Source organism: Medicago truncatula, chromosome 8 (genome assembly GCF_003473485.1).
Source record: "Medicago truncatula cultivar Jemalong A17 chromosome 8, MtrunA17r5.0-ANR, whole genome shotgun sequence".
Taxonomy (NCBI): domain Eukaryota; kingdom Viridiplantae; phylum Streptophyta; class Magnoliopsida; order Fabales; family Fabaceae; genus Medicago; species Medicago truncatula.
The window spans coordinates 4,128,270-4,142,936 of NC_053049.1; the positions used below are offsets into that span (position 1 = coordinate 4,128,270).

The window sequence follows — 14,667 nt, forward strand, 5'->3', positions numbered from 1 at the left end:
TTTCAGCCAACAAAATTGTGACACGCCTGCAAAATCATGACACGTTTTGACATCATCAGGTCCAGAAATCAGCTTTTCAAAAAGTGCGTTTTTCACCATTTCGCGCGTAAAATTCAAACCGTTAATCGGATTTTGATGTCGTTTTCGCCTACACGCTCCTGACACTTAAATCTATCATAATCTACATAAATTTCAAGTCTCAACCATCCCAAGAATCATTTTCCAAAACCTCACATAATCACTTATTGGTGAAAACGCTTAAACATCGACATTTTACACAAAAAACCGGTTTTCTCCCAAACAACTCAACTAACACAACCACAACATGAAAACATAAGTTCTTCTAGGTTCAATTCATCCAACAACATCAAAAATTCAGTCAACAACCTCATGTAACAAAATTCATTTTGGTCCTTCACATGAACCACTTAACTCAACTTCACCAATTCAAACTACAACTTCACAAAATGGAATACCCATGGTACAAATCAACAACAACAACTTCATTTAAACATGAATTCATCACAATCAACAACAACTTGTCATAATTCATCAATTGAAAATAATTCACAAACTACCCATTTATATACATCATAAACATGCAATTTCATCATTAACAATTCAATCATCATCAAATTAACATACTCAAACATATCACTGCAACATGAGCACAAATTTCAAAGATTGGGTTCACAATAATCACTTATTCAAATAAGCACTTATGCATAGAAAAAGAGAGAAGAAACTAAGAGCCTGTTTAAAATAGTTTTTGTTTTCAGTTTTTGAAATATACAAGTCATCTTCTCGCAATAGTTAGCCTTTTACATGTTTTAGTTTGAGTCATCAAAACTAAAAAATTCAAAACAGTTTCCAAAATTGTAAATTTTTAAAATAGTTTAGCAAAAAAGTTTTTAATTTTCAAGTTTTTGAAAACTAAAAAAGAGTTTTTGGGAAGTGTTTCAAAGAGGCTCTAACTAAGTGATTATGCTTGAAATCTAACGCCCTTACCTCAATTAGCAATAACCCTAGCAAAAGCTTCAATTTAGTTCCTAAAACCTTTATCACCGCTTGAGTATTCAAACTTTCTCCCTTCTAACCCTTTTCCTGTTCTCTTGAACTTTCTCTCTCTACATCTCTCAAAATTCTTATGAAATGAGAATGAAAACCTATTTTCTCTAAAGACATGAGTTTATATAGGCTCCTCTCAAATGAGTTTAACCCTAAAGCTTTAGTGGGCTTAACTCATTCATTCACTAATTCTAAAATATTTCTACTCACTTAACGGTAAAATACTAACAACGATCACTTACCGGCTCACAACTAATTACCACACTAATAACTTAGTAAAATAACGGTTCTCACTTTAAACACTAAAAATAATCCTCATATGAATTTACTAAATTACCTTTCCAACACGAAAATCCATAAACGAAAAATCCAAACTTGATAGATTGCACATTTAACCCATCATGATAAACCTAAATCCTTATCCTTTGTCGTTTATAATAAAAAAATCGGCAATTTATGAGATAAACCATCATATAAGCAAGCAAGACAAGATGATAAACAATACTCTTTTTTCCTAAAAAAAAAAAAAAAAAAAAAACAAATCAGTACTCTCTTGACTCCACCACCACCATCCATCTTTTCCGGTCATTCATTCTACAACTATACAATAAAAGTAGTGATAGCATTAAAAGTGTCGTATAAAAGAACCTAAAATACATTCACAAAGTATACAGCATGATCCGTCGTTATATAGAGAAAAGTCATTGAAACAGTTTAGCAGCGTTTATTTTGTTATTTCTAACATTTACATGATGATTTGCTTCTAACAATCCTGCATATTTTCTTTATTAGTCTATCATAGTACAACCAATAATAGCATATCTAAATCACTCTATATGGCTAATTAATCTTCAATATCTTTTCCTAAAATTCAAAAAATCAAGTAAAGGTTTGTCTGAGACTGGTATAAACTTCACCACAAATCCAATTGGCCAAGAAACAGCAGCAAAACCAATACAAACAATCCACTCTCTCCAATTCAACCTCTCAGTATTAGCAAACTTTTTCAAAAACTCAACCATCACAACTTGAAGCACCAATGTCACACCAACAATTCCCAAAAACAACTTGCTCTTAAATATCCCTTCAAACACATTCTTCTTCTCCAATTTCCTTGCATTAAACTCATTAAACACTTGACAAAGAACAAATGTATTGAATATTAATGTGTCATTTACCTTCGAAGTCACACCAAAAATACTCTCACCTTTAAACTGAAGAGTTAATAAAATTACTATTTGGTACAAAGCTTGTGACAAAAGATTCCTCCACATAATGTTAGTTATAAGAGGCTTTGTTCTACCAACAGGTTCTTTATCCATTAAATCCTTAGTAGGTTTTTCAGTTGCAAGAGCCAATGCACCTAATGTATCCATAATCAAATTCACCCATAATAATTGAACTGCTGTTAACGGAACTTCGCCTGCTGAAACCGCCGCGACAAAATTTATAACAAGTGCTGCCACATTCACTGTTAATTGAAATTGAATGAATTTTTGAATGTTGTTGTAAACACATCTTCCCCAATTTATAACTGTTACAATAGATGCAAAATTGTCATCTAATATAACAATATCTGAACTCTCTTTTGCTACTTCAGTACCTTGAATTCCCATTGAAAGTCCAATATCAGCTTCTTTCAATGCTGGTGCATCGTTTGTTCCGTCTCCGGTTACAGCAACTACATGACCTTTTTGTTTTAAGCATTGTACCATTAGAAGTTTATCAAATGGAGAAGATCTTGCCATCACAGAGATTTTCTCAACTTTCGCCAACCTCTCTTCGTGTGTGAAGTTACGAAATTGTTCGCCTTCAACCACTGTTTCATCCGTGTCCTGATTAGGTTGAAGAATTCCACATTCAAATGCTATAGCTTTTGCAGTGAAAACATTGTCACCTGTCATCAGAGATAAAGTATGTTAATGGTTAATTAACAACTAGTTAGGTTAACTATTCTTATTATATTCATCATTTCCATATAGGCTCGTATGTATAAATAGAGAATTTTATATTATCAAGTTATCGATAAATAAGATATTTTAGTAATACCTGTAATCATTTTGACATTCACACCAGCATGTTGGCAAGCTTCCACTGTCGTCTTCACCCCCGGGCGACATGGATCCTTAATGCCTACAAGTCCTAACAATGTTAAACCATTGTCTTTTACCACCATCTTGTTCATATCTCCTTCAACTTCAAGCTCTTCGTCTGTAACTTTTGTATACGCTAAAGCGATGCAACGAAGACTACTAGCCGCCATACCTTGAATAATCCTTTCGAATTTCAACATGGTTTCATTGTCAAGATCTTTCGAAATTCCAAAACCATCATGGTATTTTGAACACATTCTTAGTACCATCTCTGCTGCTCCTTTCCAATGTGAAATAGTTTGGTTGTCAACATTCCTTCTCAACAATACTCCACTTCTTTTCTTCTTTGAGTTGAAAGTCTCAACTTGAAGAATAGAACAACTTTTTGTCAAGTTCTCCATATCCATTTTCAATTCCAAAACAGCCCAAGATAGTATTGCTTTTTCTGTTGGACTACCAGAAAACTCAAATTCAGAATCAGAACCTGATTTCAATTTGTGAACACCACCAGTTGTATTGAGAGAAACTCCTTCTTTGATCAATTGAAGAACAAATGGATCAACATTTGAATATGTACCAACTTCCATTGGTTCTAAACCAAGCCAAAACTTTGTCACCTTCATTTGATTCATAGTGAGTGTTGGAACATGTGTGGAAATTGAGTTAAACAGACTAAACACAAATTCCCATGTTGGGTAGAACTAGTGTTGTGTGAATTGAAAAAGTGGAAGTCCCACATCGGATGGAACACACACATTAGTAGTGTTTATATAGTGGGGGTGTACCTCTAAGAGGTACATAGTTATGTGAACGAAGTAAGCACTGAGAAAAAAATATATACTGATATATATTTTATTATTTGGAAATGATAAATTAAATAATTAATTTAATCATTATTAGAAAGTGTTTTCTTAGTCCCCAAGTTTTGCTAAAATAATTTGGAACGCAATCTAGAATATTTTGGAACACAATCTGAAATATTTGGGAAGGCAATCTAATATATTTTAGTACATGATCTAAAATATATTTTGATACTCAGTAATATATTTATGTATTGAATAATATATTTTTGTACTCAATATGATATATTTTGAGACTCAATTTGAGATATTTTTGTACTAGATCTAATATGAGAATTACTTGCTCCCAAAGTTTCTCACTTATTAGTTGTGAACTTTCTCTATAAATAGAGAGCTCACACAGTGCATTCCACGCACCGAAATTCACAGTTGATGCTTCCTGTGTTTTTCCTCTCTTCTCCCTCCTTCGACTTGTGTTGACAAGTTCTTCTCCTTTTTCTACTCCTTTCTGTCCATTCGGAATTAAGAGTGTTCTTAAGACCATAGTCCCTTTTCGGTTTAATGTCCCTTCGGAATTAAGAATGATCTTAACAGCATAGTCCCTTCGATAGTTCATTCTCTTCGGAATAAATAATGTTTTAAGATCATAGTCCCTTTTCGATATAATAAGAATGATCTTAAACATATATATTCTTCTTCAACTCATGGAGAAGTTAGATGTTAGAATGGTCGTAACACCATATTTGAGTGGTTGAAATGCCTATTGATATTTGGAGAAGTTAAAAATTAGAATGGTGGTAACACCATATTTGAGTGGTCTCAACATCATAATTGAGTGGTTACAATACCATATTGGTTTCAGTATTAAAAGATTGGTCTTAGTACCATATTGAAGGTGTAATTCTCGAACGGTTTTCTACAGTGCAGTAGTTAATCGAACAGTTGTAGCTGGGTTGATAGTCTGCCTTGCACAATTTTGGGCAGTGCCATGAAACGTGTTAAAGAGAGCGACCTGGTCGTGACTCAACCTAGTAACAACTTCGGTAGATAATAGAATTTGGAAATCCAAATACAACAGTTTGGAAATCCAAAAAACAACAATTTTAAGACGTTTCGATCTGCTATATCTATCGAAGAAGTTACTTATTGAGGTTGAATTGTCCCTAAATAAATTAAGAATAAATCAAGCTATAGAATTACATCTTTTGATGAAGTGCTTGTTGTTTAAAACAACAACATTAATATTCACCGAAGAAGCAATGTTTATCTTACTTAACATGAGAAGCCACGCTTGCTATATTTCATTCGGCATGGCTTGTTTCCTTTGATATTAAGTAAGAACATGACTTCTGAAGTCGTTAAAGAACTTTTATGCAATTACATAAAAGTATGAAACCAAAGTTGGATATGACTTTATCCCTGCTATTGCAAAGTCAACATTTGCAGAGAACTTTTTATTGGTTACTATGGATGGTAATGTATAATTGATTTCTTATGCAATTAGTGTGGATGGATTCGGTTGTTACCTTAGTGAATTGCTCTCGGAATAACCATCGGAAAAAATGCGCAAATTCCTTAATATGTGCCCACGGTTAATCGGTTAAAGGAACAAGCGTGATTTTAGTTTGGAAGGGAGTACTAGTTACTCTAAAAATAAGAAAGAATCTGAATTTCAGATTTCTATTGAATAAGACTGGGTTGACTCAGACTTAAAGAGAGACTTGTGTGTCATACACTCTTGTCGGAAAAGGACTTCACTTTGATGACATGTTCAAAATTAAAATTCTCCTTCTATTTTATTAGTTGTGTGATTTTAATATTTGACATATCAAAATTGATCACGAACTCATGTTTAATTTTAAATTTGAGTAACTTGGATTTAATTCCAACGTTATATGATTAAACAATTTTATATTTTGCAGTCAAGATATATGAACCAAATGTTCATATAAACAAGTGTTTAGAGAATTTGAATGTGCATACTTGATAGCACATAAATTAGAAATGATAAAATAATCTTTTATCATACTTATCGATGACTGTGAATTTTGGAAAATAAAATTGATGCGCTTGATATGTTCAATTTCTATAAATTGAAATTTATGTTGGATAGAGTACCCCAAGTCTAAGAACAAAAATTTTAATTAAGAAATTTTTGAAGAAAAGACAATCCAACTTGTCTTATTTTTTGAACTTGGGATTGTCTGGACTATATTTAGATTCTGGACCCCAAGAGAGTTGAACTCACTAGTACAGCCTATGAATGTATATTCATTGGGTATGCTATAAATAGCAAAACATATAGGCTTTATGACCTAAATGTTAAAGTGATCATAGAATTAAAAGACGCCGATTTCTATGTAAATATTTACCCCTTGAAACTAAAGAATAGTGGGGGCACGACATTAGTGGGGGCAAAATAAATTCCCTTCTAAAAATTAAGAACTAGTGGGGGCACTATATCTGATCACATTCGTGTAATCAGAAATAGTTATGAAAACATCGTACCAGATGTTATAGAACCTCGAGGAGGTAGGAAAGCTAGAATAGCTAAAGAGTATGAACTCGGTTTATACATTGGAAGAATATCCATTAAGCCTTAAAGAAGTTATATCCTTATTGGATGCTGAATTATGGCAAGAAGCAATAAACGATGAAATGGATTTTCTAGAGTCTAACAAAACAAGACAGTTGGTTGACTTGTCTCATAGTTGCAAACTAATCGGTTGTTTTTGGATTTTAGGAAAAAGAACTAAAACCTGATGGTACGGTTGATGAATACAAGGCTATCCTTGTAGTCAAAGGTTTTAGACAGAGAAAAATATAGTCTTCTTCGACACTTATTCACCAGTCACTAGAATCATATCCATAAGAGTACTAGTCCCTTTAGCCGCCGTTCATAACTCGATAATACTCCAAATGGATGTGAAAGTTGCCTTCTTTATGGTGAACTAGAAGAAGAAGTCTATATTAAACAACCTGAAGGTTTTGTGATTCATGGACTAGAAAACAAGTTCTGTAAGTTAGATAATTCTTTGTGAGGTCTAAAATAAACTCTTAAGGAATGACATGAAAAAGTTGACATTCTAATGCTATCGAATGAGTATAAAGTGAATGAAAGTGACAAATAATATTTACACGATCATATGTCTCTATGAAGACAACTTGCTCATATTTGGTTTAAAAATTTATGTTATGAATTATATGAAATCATTGTTTATCAATAACATTGATAAGAAAGACCTAGACAAAGTTGAAGTAATTCTTGGTTTCAAGATTACTAGATCAGAAAAGAGAATTTTTCTGATGAATCTCACAAAGTTGAGAATATCTTAAGGAATGTAATTATTTGACTATAAACTTGCAAGTATAAAACCTTTCAAGAACAGTTGAGATGGTACGCCATTGAATGTATTAGACTCGACGTTGGCCACGTCGTGAGATTTTTGTTCAAGTTTATTAGTAGACGGATAAGAAGCATTAACATGCAATTGAAAGAGTCATGAGGTGCCTTAAGAAGATTATGACTCTAGGATTACATTATGAGAAGTATCCTATTGTACTTGAATGGTACAAGATACAAATGAGAAGTATCATATTGTACATGAGTGGTACAAGATAAAAAATTGAACATCCTTCAGATGAGTCTCAAAGCGACCAGTGACTGCCCATTGAGCATCACTTGAGGAGTTATTTGTTGAAACAAATGATATTATGGAATGAATCTGAGATGAGAACACTAGAGAAAACTAGTGAAGAAGCAAGTTGATAAGATGCTTGCTAGCTAAGAACCCTCAGTGGGTGAAACCGTTGTCCGAAGTGTTAATTTATTGTGATAGTCTGCAGCTATTACAAAATTGAGAATCGTTACCACAATGGTGAGAGACGATAATTAAGGCACGAACACAGAATGATTAGAGAGCTCTAAAAGGAACGGTTAAAGTATATCGTGCACGTATTGATAAAGAATTAGTCAATCCTTTGACGAAAGGAATTACTAGAAAGAAAGTCCTAAACACATCCAACAGGATGGGACTAATGCCCAAAGGTCACAAGTGATGGTAACCCGACCTACATGATTGGAGATCCCAAGAAATAGGTTCAATGGGTAATAACAAGTCATGAGTGATAGAACATGCTATGAGAAAAGTAAGAAAGCATGATTCCTGCAGTGACAGAAGGATGAGATAATAGAAACTCTTAATGAGATCTATACTCTATGTGGAGTGGAGTACCTAGCTACAGGAGTACTCTTGATAGACTCACCTATACGAATGTGGAACTTAGGCCGATTCCTATGGTATTCGGGGCAAAATACCTAGAGCGTTCGTTAAAACCGGGATAGACGTGCAAGGCCATAAAACGCACGGGTTTTTAGAATACACCTTATGAAAAGGTTTGTGTGTGGGTTCTATGTCTGAGATAGAGTTCAATGCTGTAAGCAACTCTTGTTAATCAGAATTTTACTCGCTATGCAGAGGTTCAAGTTGTAGGCGACACCTTTGTTTACTAGTAAATCTTATGGAGACGTCTTTGACGTTATTTTTGAAACCATTTTTTAAATTCAAGTGGGGGATTGTTGGAACATGTGTGGAAATTGAGTTAAACAGACTAAACACAAATTCCCATGTTGGGTAGAACTAGTGTTGTGTGAATTGAAAAAGTGGAAGTCCCACATCGGATGGAACACACACATTAGTAGTGTTTATATAGTGGGGGTGTACCTCTAAGAGGTACATAGTTATGTGAACGAAGTAAGCACTGAGAAAAAAATATATACTGATATATATTTTATTATTTGGAAATGATAAATTAAATAATTAATTTAATCATTATTAGAAAGTGTTTTCTTAGTCCCCAAGTTTTGCTAAAATAATTTGGAACGCAATCTAGAATATTTTGGAACACAATCTGAAATATTTGGGAAGGCAATCTAATATATTTTAGTACATGATCTAAAATATATTTTGATACTCAGTAATATATTTATGTATTGAATAATATATTTTTGTACTCAATATGATATATTTTGAGACTCAATTTGAGATATTTTTGTACTAGATCTAATATGAGAATTACTTGCTCCCAAAGTTTCTCACTTATTAGTTGTGAACTTTCTCTATAAATAGAGAGCTCACACAGTGCATTCCACGCACCGAAATTCACAGTTGATGCTTCCTGTGTTTTTCCTCTCTTCTCCCTCCTTCGACTTGTGTTGACAAGTTCTTCTCCTTTTTCTACTCCTTTCTGTCCATTCGGAATTAAGAGTGTTCTTAAGACCATAGTCCCTTTTCGGTTTAATGTCCCTTCGGAATTAAGAATGATCTTAACAGCATAGTCCCTTCGATAGTTCATTCTCTTCGGAATAAATAATGTTTTAAGATCATAGTCCCTTTTCGATATAATAAGAATGATCTTAAACATATATATTCTTCTTCAACTCATGGAGAAGTTAGATGTTAGAATGGTCGTAACACCATATTTGAGTGGTTGAAATGCCTATTGATATTTGGAGAAGTTAAAAATTAGAATGGTGGTAACACCATATTTGAGTGGTCTCAACATCATAATTGAGTGGTTACAATACCATATTGGTTTCAGTATTAAAAGATTGGTCTTAGTACCATATTGAAGGTGTAATTCTCGAACGGTTTTCTACAGTGCAGTAGTTAATCGAACAGTTGTAGCTGGGTTGATAGTCTGCCTTGCACAATTTTGGGCAGTGCCATGAAACGTGTTAAAGAGAGCGACCTGGTCGTGACTCAACCTAGTAACAACTTCGATAGATAATAGAATTTGGAAATCCAAATACAACAGTTTGGAAATCCAAAAAACAACAGTGAGTGTACCTGTTACAAATCACATGATCAAGGTGAGTATGTGAAATATTGTATGTATAAAGAGTAAGTCAAGAATCAATAAATTAACTATCTATGACTATTAACAGAATATAACTAAATTTTGTATTTCAAATAGTACCTGTCTTATCAGTGCAAATAGTAGTAGCTGATCCCATAGTTTCACATGCAGAAAGTTTTCTCACCATTGCTTGATCAGCCATCATTTTCTTCATTGAATAAGCGAGTGTCAATGTCACAGCTAATGGTAAACCCTCGGGGATAGCAACAACGACAATAGTAACAGCATCAGCAATAATTCCAATAACTGCATTCATCACATCATCGAAACTAGTCTTTCTACCGTTGAACTCTCTAACTCCGTTATCAGTCTTTGTGTTCCCGGTGAAATATCGAATCAACAGAACAACAAGGACTAAAAATGCGACAGCCAAACCAACCTTTCCGATTGAGGATGTAAGTTTATTCAACCTTGTTTGCAAAGGGGTTTCTTCGTTGATGTCATTGCTTATGGAACTCATCATTTGTCCCCATGTTGTGTTCATACCAACCGATGTAACGAGCATTTTTGCATATCCATCGACAACTTTTGTTCCGGAAAGCAAAAAAGGATGAAAGTTTTGATTAATCTCTACATGATCGCTCTCACCGGTCATGCTCGATTCATCAACTCTCAACGAATGTCCATCTACGAACAATCCATCGGCTGGTACTTGATCACCAATCTTCAAACAAACAACATCACCAACAACAATATCGAATATTGATACCTTTTGTCGGCGCCCACTACGAACCAAATCAATTTGAATATCATTGCTCACTTGAGACAATTTATCAAATTGTTTGTTTTGTTTAAAGTTGCTTATTGCAGACATTGAAATAACAATGAAAACAGCTAGAAAAATGCTGCCACCATCATACCAACCTTCTTTGATTCCATGTTCCTTGATTCCAAAGCCAAGTGAAAGAGTAGCACAAACCAAAAGAATAAGAATTGTTACATCCTTAAAAGCTTCAACAACAAAATGAAAGAAACTTTTAGAAGGTGGTTTTTTGTAAGTGTTGGAACCAAACACTTGTTGTCTAATTGAAATGTCATGAAAATCATCATCATGACTTCTGATACCAAACTCAACGTTGGTTTTAAGTGATGAAGCAACACCTTCAACTCCACCATGTTTCTGAAGTGTATCAATGCTTTTCTCTTTGACAATATCTATGAGAGTTTCTTGATCAATGGTAAAAGAGTGAGGTGAACTTAAATCAACCACGGTGAAAGATGGGGTAGGAGTGATTTTTGTTTTTTTGGTAGAATATGACATGAAAGCCCTAGAACAATAGATTTTCATGAAGGCGTTGTGCCATCTTATATTGTTTGGGCTGTTGGTGTTTGGTGCATTGAGAAGTGTCTCAATGTGGTTCAAGTTTGTGAACAAGGGCATTGACATGGTTTCGATATCAAAAGTATAATAACAACGATTTTGAGATAACAATAATAAGATGAATATATGAAGAAGGGAATGAATTGAATGATTGAGACTATAGTTGACACAATATTACCAATGCACGTATATATGTGAAATTGATGTAACAAAGGTGATGAGGCTAAATATTGGAAGATAAACACTATGGGTTTTGAATATTGATGGTGCAACAAACTAGCATATTATATATAATGTTAATTTACGCGCTAACTTATAAATGCAGTATATTCCTTAACATGCAAGATTCAATTTCTTGATAAGGATTAAAAAAAACGAACTTCTCTTTGTTTTAGGAAAGAAGGAAGTTTTTAGCAAAAAAAAAAAAAAAAAAAAAAAAGGAAGAAAGGAAGTGAGGGAGGAAGTTGCTAGGAAGTAGTAGTGGAGATGCTTTAATTACTTAGCAATTTGGTATGTTTGACATCACAGTCAGCAAGATTGCATAAGATGAAGCTACGATATACCCCACGTATGCGCTCTTTCTTTCATTTTTCGACATGTAGTCCAATTTAAGAGTAAAGTTAATTTATATTTTATTTTATGCTTTTTCATTAATACAGTTATCCCAAATATGGCATATCAAATTTCAAAGGTAATACCATTAAATATTGTATATTTTTGGTCAAAAATTTATTATACTCCCTCGTCCCATAATTTTATTGAGTTATTCTTATTAAGTATTGGTTTGTTGTTATTATCATAAAATAGAAAATAAAAAATAATAACTTGTGAATAATATACAGAGTATAATTTAAAAAAATTATACCATCTCGAATATTGAAAGTGGCACTCTTTTTGTGAAAAAATCTTTTTTGTAAATGAGATAGTTATTACATGAACGAGAGAGGGAGTATTTTTCTTATAAAAATACTACGGTGTTTTTTTGGTCAAAAGACATCAAACACAGTAATACAGTATGGTCTACAGTCCAAATACATTCACTTTTGTTGACCTAAATTTCTCTTATAAATAGGACCGGAGGTAGTATTTTTTAAAATTTAAAGGAGAATTAAATATGGTATGTGAAATTTCAAGTCTAAACCAATGGTAAATACATAGAAAATACCAGAAATTTCCATGGATATCTATTACCCACATAAATAGTTATGGATATAAACGAGGATGAAGAAAAGTACTAGCCACTAGCTGACTCATAGCCATAACCCCAACTATTTCTTCACCATATACTCGGGACATTTAGTTAGCTACCAACTGTGAAGCCCCGATGCTTCAAAATAGATGACGTACCGTATCCCCTGCATATCCTGCACCGATACCTGCCCGATACTTCCCGATACGTATCCGAAGAGTATCCAAATATTAAATTTTATTTTTTAAAAAAATAATTATCCGATACATCCCGATACGCACGGATACTTGTGTTTTTTATATTATTTTGATTTTTGTGTAAAAAATAAGAATAAAAACATTATATTACTATAATATATATACATTTCCTTTATCTTTCTTTGGTGCCAGTACGACCCACACCACACCACACAACCAATTGCATCTTTCCCTTTCTAAGAAATTAGGGTTCCAACTTTTTCTTCCAAAGTGGTCGCCGTCCACTTTGGCCACCGTCGAACTATCCAAAAGCTTGCTTTAAAGCTTCCTGTGCAACCTTGTTCTTCCTCCTGTTGTGAGAGAAATTTGAGTACTTTCTCTTTTATCCATTCTTTGAAAAGAAACAAAATGGATCCAAAAAGGGTAGAAGATTTGGTTTATGTGCATATTAATCTTCGACTATTGTCAAGGAAAGAATGTGGATATAAGAAAGGACAATCAAGAATGTGGGACATTAGAGGAGATGCGCATGAACCGCTTGATGGTGTTGGAATTGAGTTAGCAGAGTTGTCTTTGGATGAACCGGATTTGGAAGTTGATCTGTATCTTGATGATGGGAATGGAGGAGAGGAGATGTAAACGTCAGTTACTTGTTAGTGTTAACTCTTAGTACTGATGTGTTCTTTTTTTGGATATAGTGATTCTTTTTTGGATCGATATAGTATATCACTAACAAGTTCATTTTGGATATAGTGTAGCATTGATGTATAACAATGATGGTGCTCTTTTTGGTATATATTGCGTATGTAATTGACTAATGACCACTCTCTTAATCGTCAATATTATATTTATATTAATGTGCTACGAGCCTGGTTTCTTGTGTTTGTTAATATACTTGCATAATAAAAAAATGGTTATAATTATATAGTACATTTAATTATATAATTTTTTTTATTAACGTATCCCAGCCATATCGTATCTTGATTTTTGAAATTTTGCCGTATCGACGTATCGGTGCAGTATCGTATCTGTATCGTATCTCGTATCCGGGCTTCACATGCTACCAATCATTCAACACCATGAAAGTAAAAGAATACTAATATATTACTCCCTCTAATCTCAAGTATGAGAAATAAGCAAAAAATAATAATATATGTATTTGGTCCAAACCAACCCACTACAAGTATGTAAGGCATGCATGTTTCATTGACTTACTCTTTGAGCATTTATTTTAAGACGAGTTTCAATGTCTTTGCATGTTTCCAACCTGTTGTTCTAAGACTCTCAGGAGGATTAGGGCGAGCAGAGACATATCAAGAGCAAGTATGGAAGGATTGCAAATTTCTCAACATATTTTCTTTTGGTGGATTGAATATTCATTAGTGAAAAAACTATTAATGAATAAATCAAATAATTTATATTAATGGATGATTAACCAATTGAACTTTAATGAACTTCTAATGGATTATAAATGGATTAATTAATTGTATCAAACCAATCTATTTGCAAAATCTAGTGGAGTTTATAGCAGAATGGAGCAAAGCATGTGCGGTTTACTTTTTATTTTTAAATTACGGCACTTTAAAATATTTTTTAAGAAGTTAACATATTAGCATGATAAACGATCATATAATACTTAAATCATACTTAATTTATTTTAAAAAAACATATAATAATTCATAATTTAAAAAAAGAAAAGTAAACCCTCCTCTACCTCCCTTCCCCTCCTAAACCTTCAATCCAAACACACCCTCAAATTCAATTGATTCAAGTAAAGCTTTCTTCATAAATTTTATTTTAAATTTTCTTGTTAATACCTGTTTTAAAGTTACAAAGTTTTTGGTACCGTTTTTGGTTCAACGAGTCAGCATTTGTAGTCTAGTTTTACAATACCAACTTTACTTGGTTGACTTATTGAAAGTGATCAATGCAGAAGAGAAAAAGTTGAGTTAATTTTCAACTTAGACCTGTCCTAACTTGAGGAAGTTAGGCTAGTGGACCAACTGTCCCTGTCAAATGTCAGTAGAAAAATTGAAAACCTTACATGATTTTTCTTAAAAAGGTCAAATGCAATCAACAC

General features: G+C 33.3%; 1 protein-coding gene across 1 annotated transcript; it reads right to left on the bottom strand.

The window, feature by feature from the left end:
- Positions 1-1,885: 1,885 nt before the first annotated feature.
- Positions 1,886-11,557, bottom strand: LOC11429442 (putative calcium-transporting ATPase 13, plasma membrane-type). Its single transcript, XM_039829376.1, has 3 exons — positions 9,938-11,557; positions 3,118-3,801; positions 1,886-2,965 (listed from the first exon to the last, which is right to left on the bottom strand). Exons 1-3 carry the CDS (start codon positions 11,265-11,267, stop codon positions 1,920-1,922), a joined length of 3,060 nt encoding a protein of 1,019 aa, XP_039685310.1. The 5' UTR covers positions 11,268-11,557; the 3' UTR covers positions 1,886-1,919.
- Between the last annotated feature and the right edge of the window lie 3,110 nt (positions 11,558-14,667).

What these genes read in the sequence shown, in the direction of transcription:
- LOC11429442 (XM_039829376.1), bottom strand. Translation starts at nt 11,267, where the DNA reads ATGTCAATGCCCTTGTTCACAAACTTGAACCACATTGAGACACTTCTC. An exon ending in TTGCACTGATAAGACAGGTA is followed by an intron (nt 3,802 to 9,937) that starts CTATTTGAAATA and finishes CACATGTTCCAA; the next exon opens with CACTCACTATGAATCAAATG. An exon ending in GAATGTCAAAATGATTACAG is followed by an intron (nt 2,966 to 3,117) that starts GTATTACTAAAA and finishes CTCTGATGACAG; the next exon opens with GTGACAATGTTTTCACTGCA.